Source organism: Pangasianodon hypophthalmus, chromosome 3 (assembly GCF_027358585.1).
Source record: "Pangasianodon hypophthalmus isolate fPanHyp1 chromosome 3, fPanHyp1.pri, whole genome shotgun sequence".
In the NCBI taxonomy this organism is placed as follows: Eukaryota; Metazoa; Chordata; class Actinopteri; order Siluriformes; family Pangasiidae; genus Pangasianodon; species Pangasianodon hypophthalmus.
Genome location: NC_069712.1, coordinates 15,499,241 through 15,515,829, shown reverse-complemented (window position 1 = coordinate 15,515,829; position 16,589 = coordinate 15,499,241). Strand labels below are relative to the sequence as shown.

The following is a 16,589-nucleotide window of genomic DNA, read 5'->3' as shown; positions in this document are numbered from 1 at the left end:
GAACAGCAGGCCAGGTTGGGCCACACAGATCTTCAAAACACACCACTGATTGCAAGTGGACACAGACTGTACGCCAACATGGTAGAGCAAATCTTTGGTTTTAATTAAACCCCTAATTGGGAATGAAATTTTGAACTGCTGCACGACCATAACCAAAAATATTAAATAATCATGTCTGAGGTATACACTGAGCACCAAGTTTTGAATCTGTAACCAATTATTATTTTTATTTGATGGCTATCACCAGATAGAAAAAGGAAATGAATAGTTTATATCAGTCAAATCCATCTAAAGTCATTAAATGCTTTATTCAGATTAATCTCTCAATCCATGGATCTCAAGAATATCCTAGTGCTTTACCTCTTACTCGCTCTGTAGTCTAATGAGATTTGTAGTGCCAACAATGTGAGTGGCTTACACTCCTAATTATGAGAAAGTTTAAGGTTGGCTTAACAACAGAGAGGAAAACTGAAGTATGGGGAAGACGTTTTTGGAGGAAACTGGTGAACCTGGAGGAAACCCACACGGACAACATGAGAAACTCTATGTGACACCGTGCTGTTCTAGTTTACTAATGTGAATGTTGAGGGCCTCCATGCCTAATTATGTGCTGGTCTCATGTCTAATTATGTGTCATCTTCTTTGTGCCAAATAAAAGAATAGGGATAAACTGTAAACAACTCAAGTACAGATGAAGTAAGTACAACTTTGCCTGATATTAAGGGCTGAAATGGTCTACACTTAAGTACTGCTCTTATGAGTTTCTCTTAACTTTTACTTCAGTTATTTCCTAGAAAGGTATAATTACTTTTACTCAAGTGTACAACAATCCTGTGACCTAATATCATCTAATAATGAGGTGCACGTTTGTCTTTGAAGTTAAAGTTCTTTAGTGCAAACACCCAGCAGTCATGCACCGAGGCCTCGTGTCTTAATGCCACGCACATTATAAAGCTGCGAATAAAGCTGATGAGCTCTGACATTGGCAAGCAGAGCACTCAGGCTCTTGGGCCTGCAGCGTCACAGTTTGGGGTCAGTCTCTATCCCCCTCCAGGGCAGCCCACTCACACTATCACACCTGCCTGTCAAAGGATTGTGCCGCAAGGCGCACCGCAGGGAAGAGTACAGGAATACAGGCTAAAGGAAATGTCTCGAAAAACTCAAAGAAAAATATAATGTCACAGATCTAACCAAAGGAATGAGTGTTATTCTTTCAGGGGACAGAAAAAATATTTTTAAAAAAGTTCAACTGGGGGAAAGGTGTAATCGTGTCTCCATTTCTTCTTAATGTTGTAGATAGGTAACTACTAACAACACAGTTACTAATAGCAGCATGATAAATATTGCATTTTGTAAAAACGGTACAAAGGTACATATAAAGAAAACACATCAATATGAAGTAATTATGTTTGTTTCTTAGTAGTGCTTCTTATTACCACTTTTAACTAGTGCTATGGACTCTGAACAGATGAGATGTCTGTTTTAAACTTTTGAACTCTTTTGAATAAATGCATCCTTCTATCATTTCTACAACTTCTACTTCTACAACTGTCCTTAAACATTCTGTTTTCATCATAGACTTAACCAAGTCGTCACTTCACTAATTAGATCAGAGAGGGCAAATGGGAAAAAAAAAAAAAAAAAGAATATTCAAGTCTAAGAAAACTCTTTCTCAGTGAGCTGCCTTAAGGTAAATTATTTAAATAAATGGACGTATTTCACAGCAACAAGCCTCAGCAGAGAATCTGCCGTTATAGTTCATCAATTAAAAAAAAGGAGTTGCTGAACTACAGCCAGTTTTTTGACACATTGATCGGTTCTGCTCCAGTATTTTTGAGTGCTCAGGTTGATCCACTGAAGTACTTTGCTGGGTCTGCATGTGAATGGAGGTCTACCAGTTCATGACCCAAACCCAGACCATAATTGAGTTTGATCATTATGTAGAACCACTTTTTCACAATGGCCTTTAATGGCTTACATAATTCTTAACATTTAAAAATAAATTTTGTTTTATATTGCAGATTAATGTAAAATTCTAATTTTATTATGAAAAGTGAGCCATGCTCTGTTTAATAGCACTAGATAGCATATGTAGTCTACTGCTTAAAAAAGGTATGCAAGGAGCTTGTCTTAGCAATGCAGGCCTACAGCAGGGAAGCACTTTTAAATATCACTGTAAAATGGCATTTCCAAAACAAAAAAAAAAAATACCTGTTTTACACATGGTTGTATACTGCCCTAATTTCAAGCTCCACAAAATACACTGAATACGAGAAACAGCTCCTGTGATTGTCAGTGCTAAGCTAATAATACCATTGAAACCAGTGATATTTTTACTGCTGTTATTGGACCATGTGTCAAACTGTCCAGCTAAGACCTGCCAGAGGAAAGTTCAGAATAATGGCTGTTCCTTTACAGAGTAGCAGATCCTGTAATAGGTCACACTTGCACTTGCCAGAATACTGCACAATAACCATAACATTTGTGAATTTATACTGACCCCTAGTGTTAATGCCACAAAAATTACTCAGAAGCAAAATGAGGCAGAAAGTCTGTTGCGTTAATGCCTGGTAATACACACTGAAAGATGCCCTAATTCTCTAATAAGAGAATCTAATGAGTAGGTCTATCTTAAAGAATAATAGATCTCCTTTAATGTTTGTGCCTGTACTTAAATATCTTCAGCAACTAACCCATTCTTTGAATCCTCAAGGCAAAATCAGGTCTGCATCAAATTGATATCTAGAGCATATCCAGAAACACTGAAACATCTAAACATGAAAACAAAAAGCCTAAAATAGGTATACAGCGTGACCTATAAAGAATATTTTAGTGGCAAAACATCAGTGTTTTAAATACCCCACTCTCCTGCTAAATGTTGACTATACAGAAGGGACGAGCTAAAAAAAGAAAATGGCAGCCTTTATTGTCATTATAAATACAAATGCCTGGTACGAAGATATTCTTTCCTAGGAAACTGGGATCAAAGCAGAGGGTCAGACACTGGTAGCTTGGAGATGCTGGGATTTGAGCTCTACCTTCCAAAGAATCAATTTAGTGGTTGCTTTTACAGTGGACAATTTGATATGTATTATATAGAGTATATTATCTAAACTAATCTTCACAGATTTTACTTATATTTACACACACTATATATATATATATATATATATATGTGTGTGTGTGTGTGTGTGTGTATATATATATATATATATATATATATATATATATATGTACATATACAGGAATATTGAGCACTATTGAGCATGACATACCTCCAGTATTTCTTCTTCAGCTGCATTTATTCACACTACTTAAATTACTTTGACCTAAAGGAATTTTAGAGTCTAAGGCTTTTGGCTATTTAGAGTTCGAATTAATCATAAAGCACCATGAGTCTGTACATGAATAGAGCATTTTTGTTGTTGGAAAAAAATGACTATGTTATGTTACTATTTTGTATGTAGAGTCTGCTTGTAGAATCCATTTGTGTGGTATTATTCAGTTTAATAGGCACAGACATTATTACATTTAAGACATTATACTTAATCAGAGACATTATTACACTTAAAGGCTACTGATTTCATAATGTGACTTCCCCTGTATGAAGCACATTTAAGCTTGTGCTGGCAATTTTAGCTTGACAATAGATGCCAAAACAGTGGCAGAAGGACTAAGAGATAGCTAAACCCTCTGCTGAGCTGGGTGCCATGTCCCATCAGGTTACAGTCATCTGAGTAGCAGCAGTGAACCTTCACCCCTGCAACTCTGTCACCTTGGCTGTTAGCTTGACTGCAGAAGGATTTGTAGGAACATGACTTCAGCACACCGCCTGTTAGAAAAGATTAGAACAGATACATTCACTGTGAAAAAAAAAATATAGGCAGTATATTATGAGCATAATTACTTATGTTTTAATGTGGGTTAGTGGATAGAGCCACCACCTCTTTCTCTCTCTCTCTCTCTCTCTCTCACACACACACACACACACACACACACACACATACTGTATGTACACATAAATAGTGCAGCTTTTCACAACCCTCTCCAGTGCTAAATGAGACAAATTAAATATCTGCCTCTCTAAAAGATTCCCCAATACTTAATATTATTTAACAAGAAATCGATCACATTTCAAATGTAAAACTCACTGCCATCTCCTTTGATAATAGCACATGCATCTGAGTAACTTGGACATGCTTTGGATCCCTGCTGATTGCAGTCCTCATCTGTTGACCCCATGCAGGTGTAACAGTGCAGTGCCTCACCTAGTCAGACAGATAAAGACACTCAGTGCATGCTTTATTCATCTACGATGGATCCATTGCTTATCCTTCCCTAAGGACTAAGTCTAGAACTAATCTAAAATTCAACAAGTGGGACAAAAATACATTGGGAACTATTATTATTATTATTATTATTATTATTATTATTATTATTATTATTATTATGACTGTTTGCATAACCATCACTGTGACTACAGTAATTTATTATACAGTAAGGCAACTGAGCTCTTTTCTGACTCACTGTGGTCTCAATCTTTCTAAAGGAGTGTTTTGTCTGCTGCCATTAGTCCATTAACACTTTGTCTAAATGAAGAAAACATGAACAAAAGACAATCTTATCTGATGAGAGGCACTTACTGGACTTTATCAAGGAAGCTGGCTAGACAGGAAACTGACAGTACACAGAAAAAACAACAGATGGAGGTCTAGACTGAAAAGATTATGACACTTTGGTGTTCCTTTAAGGATAAAACAAATGTGGCAGAGACATGGAAAGCATACAGAATAGAAAAGAGATACTTACTATGAACACAGCAGAGTAGAAGGAAAAGGCCATACAACCAGCAGCATTGGACAGCATTCATGTTGCTGTTGGTCTTGGGCTGACCAGATTGATCAGTGAAAAGCAGGTTGTTCTCGTACAAACCTCTGAGTTTATACGACAGAGAGCTAATTCCTCACCAGTACTGAACAGAGCCAGATTACCAGATTGTCTACTGAGACAAGATGAGTCTCACCCAAATAGTGAGCCATAAGTTTAAATCTTTCAATTCTTTTTTATTCCTTTTTTTAATTTACTGTCAGTGGCTTTCTCTCGCAGCCTGACCTGAATTTTGTAATACTAAACTCCAAAATAAAACCATATTTCTACCATTTTGCTAAACAAACTGGTGCACAATTCACAAAAGAAATACTCTTTTAATTATAAAGCCACTGCTCCATACAGCGCAGACCATAGACTGCACGCCAGCTTTGTAGTAGATTCTGACAACGTGTCAAGCAATCTTTTCTGATCTTTCTGGAGTGTAACAAACTCAATGACTAAAGTAAATCACATAAAATATTATTAAGTGGCTACTGGTTTGGGAAAGACATCATAGTTTTGAATAAAAAAAGACTGCTTTTTCCTTTTTTTTCAGTGTTTCGGTGACCATAATAGTAGGATTCAAATTTAATTAAATAAAAAACCTAATACAGTACAAATATTTGGAGCACTAAATAAATACGGATACAGATAGTGGCATTGGGTTACACTCCTAATATACAGACTATTATACATGATTCATGATCAGCTCTGTTCTTTCATATACCTGCTTTTGAATATGAAAAACAGAATTGAGCTTTTGAATGTAAATCCAGATCAAACAGGAACACTCATGAACCAAATGAACTGACTCATCCACATCATACTACATATGACAAGTGCAGATATAACAGACTCTCAGACAGACTATTTCTGTGCTTGGCACTAGCAGGATTATTGCCTGCCGAATGTAAGTAACCGTCTGCTGTCTCAGCAGCAGTGGGCATCTTTTCAGACACATACAGCCACTTCCTCAAACAGCAAGGTACTCTTCTTTCCATTTAATCAGAAGACTGTTTTAATTCTCAGGGCAAATACTATGTAAGCATTTCATAGTATTTAATTCTAGTGTAGGATCAAACAAAGAGGCAGCAGAGTTTATTGCCATCTTTTATTGCACTTTGTAAGCAGGTGCTGTGTAGCCAAGTAGAGCTTCTCTTTAGGGAAACATCTACTGTGTCACATCAACCAGAGCAGGACTGAGACAATCCTAATCAAATTAATTTAGCTATCTTAGTACCAGAGACAGAGGACATTATGCTTATTAACATATTAAAATAAAACCCCAGAAAATACAATTGCACATCAGTTTTGCTAAGAGGCAACAAAACTAGGGAGTATCTACAAAGATACATGAGGAAGCAGATTAAACAGTATCAAAAACCTGCATCTGTGTTCCTATACTATATTCAGCTCATATTCACAAAAAAAAGAAATTAACACATGCATGTTTATAATCATTTCATAATCATATATATAGACATGTCTTTCTTCTCACTTGTGATTTCAAGTTCAAAGAGGTTACCACAGAAATTAACGTAACAGTCAGCTCCATCAGTGGCTGTCATGGCATCATTAGCAATTAAACTCATCCTCACTCTCTCTCTCTCTCTCTCTCTCTTTCTCTCAGACATACTGTACACACACTCTCATAAAATATCTGTACTGATGGGGAATACATCTCAAAAATATCCACAAAACCCCGATTACAGGTAAACTGGTGTACAATAAAACATCAAAATGCTTGGTTAGTAGTTACAGCGGTGTGATAGAGTGACCAGTGTCCTCCTAGTCAACAGGAGCCCCGTTTCTTGAAGAATGTCAGTAGTGTTTAAGATTTTGCGGACAGTCTGTTGTTCTGTCCAGCAGTCAATAGGACAAAATCAGCACAATGGTTTTTACAACTCTCTTTCAGTTCATATATTGTCCTATGTGGGCATGGATCATATGATAGTCAGCTAGCTCTTCCCCATTTTAGCAATCAGCTCATCACAGATCTTGGTCAATTCTTCAATCTCTTTGTTCTGTGAAAAAATCAAACATACTGTGTCAAATAATTACTTTATATTTTAAATCATGTTGCAGTGGATTAGTTAAGTATGTGCTAATATAACACTGTGTATTTGTCTTATCAAAAACACTGAGTAGACATGTATGGCAGTGAAGACAAACCTTCTGGTCCAGTGTGCGCTCCAGTGAATCCACCTTCATCTGTTCTTTCCTCAGACTGGCCTGGTACGCTGCCTGCTCCTGTTTAGCTTTCGCACGCACTTGAGCAATTTCTGCATTCGCCCTGCAGGATACCACAAAGCGCTTCAGAGTCAGGCACTGCCATTCCACAATACATTCAGATTTTATTTCCACATTTACTCATTTACTCACAAACAGCCATTAGGTGCATGCATTAGGCTGCAGTAGACAAGACAAATCAAAATAATGTTGCAATAAAGCATTTAGAACTTCTCATTGCAGAGCACTTACTTATCCAGTTTCTCCTCGGCGTGGATTTTCAGGGCCTGGTAGCGCTGCTCCTCCTTGCGCACTCGAGACAGATACTCCTGTGCACACTTCTTCAGCACCTCCTCATTCTAAAGTTTAAATTGAATTGTGTGAGTAAGAGTGGAACCTTTAACGGTTTAAATAAGGCACTAGATAATAGTGTTAGCATGTTGGGTGGCAGCAGATATATTTTCGCTATGTCTATGTGCTATCAATGCAAGTGTTTACCTGGTGCAGAGTACCAATTGAAAAAATGGGTTGGGTAAGAGCGAACACATTATCTAGAAGTGTGGTTATGTGATATCCAATCAAATTAACTCAGAGTTGCATTGGCAGCCCAGTGCGGTGGCGTTTATGTAATGATATACGATCAGATTTTACTTTACGTCGATATTTCAGTGGAATAAATAAAACTCTGATGCACAGAACTTATTTTCTGTCTTCTTGTGCCCATGTGGGTGTTCACTCATGTGTGAGCAGTTTTACTGCCTAATTCCTCAGGTCTCTGATGTCAGTGCAATGGGAAAACATAAAAGACAGAAAGGGTGTTTTGCCCTTGTATCAAGACGCTGGGGTCCTGGAGCTTTTTTTTTTTTTTTTTTGTTCTTTTGTTTTTGTTTTTTTTAAAATAAATCTTTACTAGTTTTAAACTTTTTTAATTTTAAATTAATTAAATTTATTAGTAGTAATTAATTATTGCCCATAGTCCACAGCAAATCCATTTTACTACTGGAAGACCGAACTCTTCATGAAGTACTTAAATTAGCACAAAAAATAAATTAATAAAAAAAAAAGTCCATGCTTTTTTTTTTATACTATACTAACCTCCCCAACACTGTTTTTAGACTGATAGTACGCTTAGTCTCTGACCTAGTGAACCAGTATGAGGATGTATTTATTGATAGAGACTACAAAGCACTTCTGTCACTCTGGATAAGGGCATCTGCCAAAATGCCATAAATGTAAATGTAAATGTAAACGTACTTCCGCACTATGTATCACAGAGCATAGCGATTTCTTTCAGCTTGAAATTTACTCAGCATGAATAACAGAGCAGACACTTTTGTATATAAAGGTAATTAAAATATGTTGTTTGAATCCTTGAATAAGGGCATGATTTTAGACACAGTGTTAGTGTGAATGTGTAAGTGTCTAAGTGAGTGTTTATCAGCAGACTTTTGACTTCACCTTACGAAACCCTTCTAGAACATCTTTCATTTTCTCATAGCGGCGGAACAGATCAGCCAAAGACTTCTCCACTGAGTTGAGATCAGCCAGTGCCTGGTCCTTTTCCAGAATAAGCTGCTGGATGGTGTGATGGGACAGAGACTTCTCCCTTTGTTCATCCTCTAAGATACGTGCAAACACGTGCACACACACACACACACACACACACACACACACACACACACACACACACACCGTGATGAGACCTCTGCCTAACAGCCCTGCTTTACTGTCATAATACTGACAATGATATGAAAAAATACTGCTAAATGTTATAAATAATTAAGCATCACACACACAGTCACAATCAATTCCACACAGTCAAATCCCCACTGAGTAGACAAATGGAAGGCCAGCAAAAGAGACACTATAAATGGACTCAGAATTGGAAAATATGATATGCATTGCATCATTAATGATGATCACTAATATTTGATGACATTCTGTTGAACCGCATTTCCCCTGTGAAGCATGCAGACGAGACACACAATAAATGATGGGCAACCAAAGAGACACAGGGTGACAGATGAGACCACCACAGAGGATCATCTGACTTCCCTTTACACAAGAGACTCTTACAGACTTATGGTCCATTGCTAAGTTTAGTGAGAGACAGGAAGAATATGACACATCCAAAATTGTGCATGTCAAGTATGGTATTTATGGTTTATGTTTCCTTAACATTGTCTGGAATGTAAATATAAGTAGTAATGCCCCAGATTTGAAATCAACAGATCAACCCAGAAATGAAAAAAAAAAAACATGAAACACGCACGGAGACAAGGATGGATAGACCTTGCCCCATCTACCAGATGTATCTGGACGCTAAACAAACAGACAAAAAGAAGAGTCCTTTTGTTACTTACCAGGCATGCCTGATTGGTTTATCAGGTATTTATGGGCAAAGGAGGGAGGCAAACAGAAAGAAGGGATTGTGTTAAAACAAGCCAGCTGGGAGTGATACGTGGGAGAAAGTGTGTTACAGATATAAAAAGAAATCCTCTTCCTTCCATTGAGGTAGGTAAATCTTCCACTGATGAAGATAAAATAACCCGAAAGAACAGATTTACATCAGTGAATAACTGTCAGAGTAAAGCAATGAAATAATATAAGCAAAAACAATAAGCAAGAAAGACACTCGGTGTGGAAAAAAGGGAGAAAAGGGAAGCTGAACTCAGTGAGAAATAGAATGTCAAGGCTGGAGCCGACACAACTCTGAAACAATATGTCTGAGAAAGAGAGTATGAAGAACCTATTATATTTCACAGCACAAATATATCTAAGATTAAAGACAAAAATATAGGGGAAGGATAGAAAATAGAGTGAAAATAGCATTACACATTAAGGGGTTCAAGAAATAGTGACCGCAAGACAACAAGACAGAGGTTGAGGAGTGACGAGTAAGAGAGCCTGTGCTTGGAAATGTCCCACAACCCCCAACCCTCCAACCCCCCAATTCAATAAAATTAAGTGGTATATGAACCTGTAGATATGTTTCATGAAATTAGCTTCAGAGATTAGTGTGTGATATTCATTCTTCTTGTGAATAATATCTGTAAAAGAAAATGACAGTAGACATAATGAACCAAAGACGCTCAGGTGTATTGCAGACGCTGCATACTCACCAATCATTTGTGCAATGGTCTTCTCATACTCTGTAACTATTCTCCTGTAGACAAGGGAGGAAATAAATTTAAATTGATTTGGACTCAAAACACAAAAGTATGCAATTCACAGTACACAATTATCAAGCAAGAACAGAATACTTTGTCTATGCTTGTGCTGGTTAATTCAGTGCAGCTGTTTCTCACATTTTCATCTGTGCTTTATAGTGATGGCTGGCTGTGCCACTTTTTCCTGAAGTTCCCCTGGTAAAGGAAGTGCTTCGAAGGCTGCTGTTTGTTGGCAAAAGCCCACGGGACGGCTTATTTTGGGAAAAGCAGGTTGCCCGCACAGTAAGCAGATGGATTAGCAATGCTTCCCCCTTAGCTTTCTAGGTCTACCTTATGCTAAGCCGAATCAGTCTAATGAAGTAAGCTGCTGTCTTTATTTCCCCTCCCTTCAGCCTCCAGCACATGCCTGGGTCAGAAAAAGTTTAAAATAAGCACAATAGGCACCATATTCCTAACTGAGTAACTCCTCTTAGTATTTTTCTGTGTTGCAATACAATATTTTATCTTTACTCACTAAAGTGCTATATGCCATTACTGCCCAGTCTCATTTAATATTATCAGGTCTGTTAGATCCAGTGCTATATATTAGGAAAATTAATCAGTGTAGTGCATATTAATGTTATGATTTTGACAGAATAGTTCAATTTCATGTCTGCCTACACCAGCCACTTGCAATTATCCAATCAGCCAATCATGTGGCAGCATCACAATGCATACAATCCTGTAGGTACAGGTCAAGAGCTTCAGTATAGTTAAAGATTGGAAAATCATCACCTGTCCAATCTTCAACTGTCCCGTTTTGGTGAGGCTGTGCCCACCTCAGATTCCTGTTCTTGGCTGACAGGAGTGAAACCCGATTTGTGGTCTTCTGCTGTTGTAGCCAATTTGCCTCAAGGTTCTGCATATTGTTGTTCTGAGATGCTTTTCTGCTCACCATGGTTGTAAAGAATGGCTAGTTGAGTTACTGTAGCCTTCCTGTCAGTTAGAACCAGTCTGGCCATTCTCTTCTGTCCTCTCTCATCAAGAACTGCAAGGTTTCTTCCACACAATTCTGTGTAAACTCAGTTGTACATGAAATTCCCATGAGATCAGCAGTTTCTGAAATAGTCAAACCAGCCCACCTGGCACCGACAACTGTGCTATGGTCAATGAGAATTGCTATTGTCAGTGTGCTTTAAGTCAGTGAGAACACATTTTTCCCCATTTTGCTGTTTGATGTGAACATTAACTGAAGCTCTTGACCTGTGTCTGCAAGATGTTATGCATTGTACAGCAACCGCATGATTGGCTGATTGGACAATAGCATGAATGAGCAGGTTTAAAGGTGTTCCTATTAAAGTGGCAGGTGAGTGTATGTCATGCCTCGATGGGCCGTAAACAGCAGTATAGTCCTCTCTCTACTTCACTTCTTTATGTCTCTTCCCTGCCTCTGCCTCACATTTAGGCCTTCTTAATTAGTTTCATGCACAGGCCTGAGCTTTAAGAAAAGGTTAGAGAGAGATAAACAGATTGACAGATGCACTGAGGCTTACATGTTGGTCATAAAAAGATTACTGTAGCAGTTGGCTACACCATGTAGTGTACAGTGCAGACAAAATGAAGAGGTAAGCCTGCACATGAGGTTATTTGCACCTGGGTAAAAATAGAAACGTGTCCTATTTGCACCCAGTTTAGTTATTGTCAGTTCCCACCCTGTAACGTGGTCTCTCTCCCTCCCTCTTGTGATCATGACGGCCACCAATCTTGGAGCACGAGGGCTGATACATCCTACCGAACATGGAAACTCTTGGTCCAAGTCAGTTAGTTTGAAATTACATGACATGTCAGCTAATAGCCTAGTGTCAACTAGCTTACTAGCAAACCTGGCTAATTATTTACACAATATAATTAGCCTAATGTAAACTAATTTGCTATCGCTTAGTTTTAATTAAATGATACAAGGCTTTGCCTAACATTAGCAGAATTTTTAACTTGTTCAGCTACTAAAAGTTGAATAGCTATTGCTGGAGAGTTAAAATTTGCAAAGCTAAATATGTAGCTATAGGGCAATGTTAGCTCAGTGCTGTAGTTATGTAGCTAGGAAGCGCAATGCTACTAAGTAAGGACAAGTTCTATTACAAATACAATTCTGTTTGCTATTTAAGTTTACAGATTGCTTTACTGTGTCACCAAAGCGATTTTCACACAAGTGCATATCACAAAAATTTTGAAACAAGATATTTTGCAGATGAAGGCGAAGGAACAGTATGTGTGTCAAGTAATATAGTGCTCTCTTACTTCATCTCTTCCAGTTCCTGTCGACTGTCCTCGTACTTTCTCTGCCATTCCAGCACTTCCTTTTCCTTGGCAACAATCTGATGATGCAAGCAACAGTATATTTTCCATACAGGAATGGAATACATTTACATTTACATTTATGGTCTTTGATGGAATAGATCAGATTATATAGTAATATAGAATGGGTAATGCTCAGAGCTCTCATATATGCATTCTTAATCCTGTTTTTTTTTAAATTGGAAAACTGCATTATTAAAAGACTGGATAGTTATGGAGTGCAGAACTGACGCATGTAGTCCATCATTCTTTTACCTCAGATTGCCAGACAAGTGGGGACATCAGTTATTGATCTTAGAAACATATATTTTGTAGAATTCTTGTTTGAGAATTGACACATATATACTTATATACCTCTTCTCTCGCTATGCCCAGTGAATGGTCCAGGTCTTGGGGGAGATAAGGGCTTTCGGCTTCACTGTACCCCGTCCGGGAGTATAGGGAGCTTTTGGACACACCACTGTCTCCAGGGGAGGCCAGCTCTCTCTCCTGGTTTGGAAAGATAGTAAGTGTTAGGAAGGAGGATAGAAACAGGAATTGAGGTTAATTGTCTGTAGCCTCAGTTAGAGGTGTGCATCGGGACTGGGATCACATGGGACCCCCAGGACCCCTACCAAAGAGTTGAGGGAGCATGTGGTTTTTACCGGATATGAATCATGTGGGACAAAAATAGGCCACGTTTATGTAACCCAGGAGCGTTCTAAGTGCTTGCGCTGCACAACATATCCTGCATTCATTCATCATTAGTAACTACTTTATTCTGGTCAGGGTTGCTGTGGGTTAAATTACTAATTTATTTATATTTTCAGAAACAGAACCGACTAAGTTCTTTAGAGAATATTGCGAACAGGTACAAAAAAAAAAAAAAAACTGCAGGCGAGGGCATGATTGGTCAAGAGTGTCTGTGGGAGTGGGCGGGATTGGTCAGAATTCCATCAGGAGTTGGGAGGAGTGGGAATTAAAAAATGGTCCCACGCACACCTCTACCCTCAGTGATTCACACTTTTCAGTCATACACTCATACTAGAGGGATTCGGAACCAAGCCATGAGGCAGCACATTGTCTACAGGTTCTACTCAGCAAAGCCACAATGCCAATGAGAGCAGGATTTTAGCTCGGATTTAAAGCTTTGCGCAGTTGGGATGAGGCTTCAATCTGCTGTTGAGCTTCAGGTAAGAGGCCGTGATAGGCTCAAAGCAAGATGGGTGGAAGCAGCTGCTCTTTGTGAAAGAGCATAGCTGTGATTGGGCCCAGGCCAGGGAGGAAGGGTATTTGGGAGGGCTCAAAGAAGTGCCCATGTGTTAGTGACATGCTGGGGCAGTTAAAAAGAGCAAAATGTATACAAAGGCATTAATTATAATGATTTGCACAAGTATGAATAGACAGTTATGAGATGCACATTTTCTTTTTCAAAGAAGACCAACCAGTCCTGCGTAAATTTGAGGATTAACTCCAAAACTAACTTTGTAATAACCCCAGACACATTCAGATCTCAGGACCCAACACTAACTTCTGATCAGTTTTAATCCACATTAAATCAGCAAAAAAATTAGCTGAAGAAAGAATCTGGGACACTCGAAAGTGTGGAACAAAATGGGGTTCATGAATTCCTTGGTCTTATAGCACAAAACAGGTTGTATCCTTAAAGCAAACTGAAAAGGAAAACCTGCCACGAGCCATGACTGTACCCAGATTCGACCATTCTCTACACGCCTAATTTTCCAATCTATTAATAACCCTAAATGGGAAGGCACAATGTAAACACAATGATTTTGTTTCCACTTAAAATCCATCTGCTGATCCAAAACGAGGAGGATTAGTAGATTATTTGGCTGAGTTCCAGTTTTACAGAGGGCACAGAGGCATATGACAGGGCACAAATACATACATTTTGGGTCTGGCCATGGTATTTATGATAATTTCTTTATTCCATCCTGAAGCTCATTGCTGTTGTGGAAAGAAAAGCTGTCAACAGAGCCATCATGCAGCCACTGGGTTTGGAATGTATTCACTTAAACAGTGTTTGTCTATGGACATCAATGGATACTGCATCTGTGATGCACAGGATAAGCTGTTCATGTGAAATTATAATTGTGAGAGCTGCTTAGCTTAAATTCCCAACACAATAGTGTGACTGAATTTGGATGTTGCTATACATTAAGCATGGTATTTTCTACACAATTGTGACTACATAATTTCAGGATGGGGTTGTGAATTTAATGGTGTATATTATATGTCTAGTTTTTTGAAGTAATGATGTGTCTAAGGGGAACTACACACAATCTACAGTATCTTCACTATAGCTTGTGGATGCTTGGCTCATTATCCATACATTTTGTGGGGGACAAAATGCTGTACCCATGTGAACTGTAAAGATTTTTTTAGAGAGTTTGAATTCTGTCTTCAACATTAGTGTCCTATGGGTTTGGAATCTAAAGTCCAAATGGAAATGGATCTATGGTGTTATCTGTGTTATCTGTTATATTATGTTCAGTGTTAGATGCACATGCATGAGATTTATTGTAACTATTGTATTGTAACTATCTTTTAGACAAACCTAAAAAGAGTGGGCAGCATCCTAAAGGGAGTGAGATTGTGGTGTTTGTACTCAGTGAATTGACAGAAGGTATGTGGGATATAAGGTTTATTTCACATCTATGTGTTAGCTCAGGAAAGGGTTTAACCCAGTGTGAAAAAGAGAGGGTGTTAATTGATTCTAGTCTGAATCCTCTTACTTTAGCTGTGGATGAACTGCCGAGATTCCAGCAGCGTGGGCTGGGTTTCTTGAGCCGAGACTGTGAAGTGTGCAAGAAAAAGACTTGAATATGGAGTGGGGAGAACACAGGGTCGTCTCAATGAGTGGGTGAAAACAGCGGCTCAGGGCCCTGCACTGACTATGCATCAGCTAAAATTATAGCAAGAGATTGTGTGTGAAATGAACGTTGAATCCGTAAAACTCTGCAATCAGAAAGAAATATTCAGAAGAGCTAATGAGAACTCTAATGAAATGTTTTTTGCAACAGATTAGTTTTCAGTCATTACAGATCAAGAGCTAATGTTACTCAGAGTGTGCTTTGCCATATGAAAAAAATAATAATAATGTGGAGTGTGCTTCTTGTGCTTCAGCTGGGGAGAGGAAGGCATGTATAACTTAAATGGATGGGGAAATATTTTTGCCGACAACAGCAAGCGACAACTGAAAACAAAAACATGGCAGATCTGTCAGAGCGTGTATGAGAAATTATTGTGTTATTGATCATAGAGAATGAGATAAAAATGCACTGCAATTTCAATTTGCAATTCTGCCCACAAACAGCAAGGTTTCTGTTAGAGCTGCACGTATTTCCATATCAATCATAGATACCCAACTTCATTTAAACCTGAATTATAGATGGACATCCATACTTAGTCTCTGTGGGTATTTTAATTTGTCATGTGCTCACTGTTTATGCTGCTTTTGTCACTAAATCTACATGGATGATGGTGCAGCACTCAAACAGGAATTTATGGCATTAAAAAGAAATAATTTCTGGTAAACAGCTATGGCAATTCAAGTCCTTAAGTATTTAAGAAATGCTTAATTTGGCTGTCATTCGGGTACTGATTATGTTTGGTTCTATCGTTTATTTGTACAGTATGTGCACACCAAACACACACTACATTCCCCCAGCCCAGTCCTCGCAAGAAAAATACAGCCCTTGGCCCCGCCCACCACTTGAGATGACCCAGGGAGAACAAAATGTATTTGTGAATGACTGGATTCATTATTTTTTGTCTAAGGCTCACTTCTATAAATGGTTATATTTCCCAAAAACAATATTAGTCAATAAGAGAGCAGTTCACAATCACCAAACCATCAGTGAGACACTCATCAAAACTGATCAAAGCTCAGGGTTATCTATTACACTAATAGTGTCCAGGTCGAACATACAGATTGCCTGTATGTCCACTGTTTTCCAGTGTGATAGTGTCAATTAGTGACAGAAT

At 38.3% G+C, this 16,589-nt stretch overlaps 2 protein-coding genes across 14 annotated transcripts in view; both read right to left on the bottom strand.

Moving 5' to 3' along the window:
* Positions 1–3,239: 3,239 nt before the first annotated feature.
* Positions 3,240–5,824, bottom strand: ly6pge (lymphocyte antigen 6 family member pge). The gene is made up of 3 exons (XM_034303147.2): positions 4,810–5,824; positions 4,152–4,268; positions 3,240–3,832 (listed from the first exon to the last, which is right to left on the bottom strand). The coding sequence occupies exons 1-3, from the start codon at positions 4,868–4,870 to the stop codon at positions 3,636–3,638; spliced, it is 375 nt and encodes a 124-aa protein (XP_034159038.1). The 5' UTR covers positions 4,871–5,824; the 3' UTR covers positions 3,240–3,635.
* A 141-nt stretch (positions 5,825–5,965) lies between these two features.
* tacc2 (transforming, acidic coiled-coil containing protein 2) overlaps positions 5,966–16,589 on the bottom strand; it is a 64,891-nt gene continuing 54,267 nt past the window's right edge. For 10 of the 13 annotated variants that reach the window (XM_026940325.3, XM_053232264.1, XM_053232261.1 and 7 more), the window contains 8 exons: positions 15,338–15,397; positions 12,957–13,091; positions 12,546–12,622; positions 10,221–10,264; positions 8,557–8,717; positions 7,351–7,457; positions 7,042–7,162; positions 5,966–6,893 (listed from right to left, as the gene is read on the bottom strand). In XM_026940325.3, coding sequence (XP_026796126.3) covers positions 6,828–6,893; positions 7,042–7,162; positions 7,351–7,457; positions 8,557–8,717; positions 10,221–10,264; positions 12,546–12,622; positions 12,957–13,091; positions 15,338–15,397 — 771 coding nt within the window. In that variant the 3' untranslated portion in view covers positions 5,966–6,827. The remainder of the gene's footprint in view (positions 6,894–7,041; positions 7,163–7,350; positions 7,458–8,556; positions 8,718–10,220; positions 10,265–12,545; positions 12,623–12,956; positions 13,092–15,337; positions 15,398–16,589) is intronic. The other 3 variants (XM_053232260.1, XM_053232265.1, XM_053232266.1) reach the window with 1 other exon arrangement.

What these genes read in the sequence shown, in the direction of transcription:
- ly6pge (XM_034303147.2), bottom strand. Translation starts at nt 4,870, where the DNA reads ATGAATGCTGTCCAATGCTGCTGGTTGTATGGCCTTTTCCTTCTACTC. An exon ending in TCTACTCTGCTGTGTTCATA is followed by an intron (nt 4,269 to 4,809) that starts GTAAGTATCTCT and finishes CTGTCTGACTAG; the next exon opens with GTGAGGCACTGCACTGTTAC. An exon ending in TATTATCAAAGGAGATGGCA is followed by an intron (nt 3,833 to 4,151) that starts GTGAGTTTTACA and finishes CTTTTCTAACAG; the next exon opens with GCGGTGTGCTGAAGTCATGT.